Source organism: Penaeus monodon, chromosome 23 (genome assembly GCF_015228065.2).
Source record: "Penaeus monodon isolate SGIC_2016 chromosome 23, NSTDA_Pmon_1, whole genome shotgun sequence".
Taxonomy (NCBI): Eukaryota; Metazoa; Arthropoda; class Malacostraca; order Decapoda; family Penaeidae; genus Penaeus; species Penaeus monodon.
Window position 1 is genome coordinate 36,835,878 of NC_051408.1, and position 790 is coordinate 36,836,667.

The 790-nt window shown below is 36.8% G+C and overlaps 1 protein-coding gene across 1 annotated transcript in view; it reads left to right on the forward strand.

Annotated features, from left to right (window-relative positions):
* Window positions 1-790, forward strand: part of LOC119588228 (craniofacial development protein 2-like) — a 2,220-nt gene that overhangs the window by 1,269 nt on the left and 161 nt on the right. Inside the window, exon 2 of the mRNA XM_037936928.1 lies at window positions 619-758. Within this exon, the coding sequence (XP_037792856.1) occupies window positions 619-758 (140 nt within the window). The remainder of the gene's footprint in view (window positions 1-618; window positions 759-790) is intronic.

The window sequence follows — 790 nt, forward strand, 5'->3', positions numbered from 1 at the left end:
GCTATTAGACTATATAGCATAGTCACCTTCCTGATACATCAACACTCCATCAAAACTGAAATTACAGCTTGTAATTAGAAATATGTACACAAAATATATCACGAACATAGAATTCGCCCAATGTTTGAAGTCGAAAAGTTGAAAACATGTTCTCATATTCGTTATTATCAACCCTGATATACTTATCGACCCGTTTCACCATATGACCTATCATAAGATATAAGTGGGTCGTTAGGGTGAACATGGTCGTGGGCGAGCAACAGATAAGAACTAATTTTCCACATTCTTACATCCGGGTTCTGCAGTCTGACTAACGGTGCAGGTATGACGTAGTGATATCATACCTTTTACAAGATAATTTATTGGAGTGGATTGTCTCCTTTATGGATGTGTATGACGTCACAATATTAACAACTAAATTCGTATAAGGAATCAACCTTAAGCAGGTTCTATTGCCACAGTTTAATTTTTTTTTTATTAGAAGAAGAATTCGGAGAAGTAACTGTATGAAATGTAATGAGCGACTGTGACGAATCCGCCATAATGAAAGTTTTGGTAAATCAAATAAAAAAGAGGCAGGGATACAGGGCAGGACTTTGTATCCCTTGAAAGATACAGGGATACAGTGAAACACACACGGAAGATACATTAGTGGAAATGGAATGGAAAGATGTACATATCGAAACCAGCATTATGAGACGCTTGGCACTGACTCCTGAGCGCCCAAGTTCATACGAGAGTAAAGATTATATATGCAAGTATGTAAGATATACTCGTCTAAACAAATCTA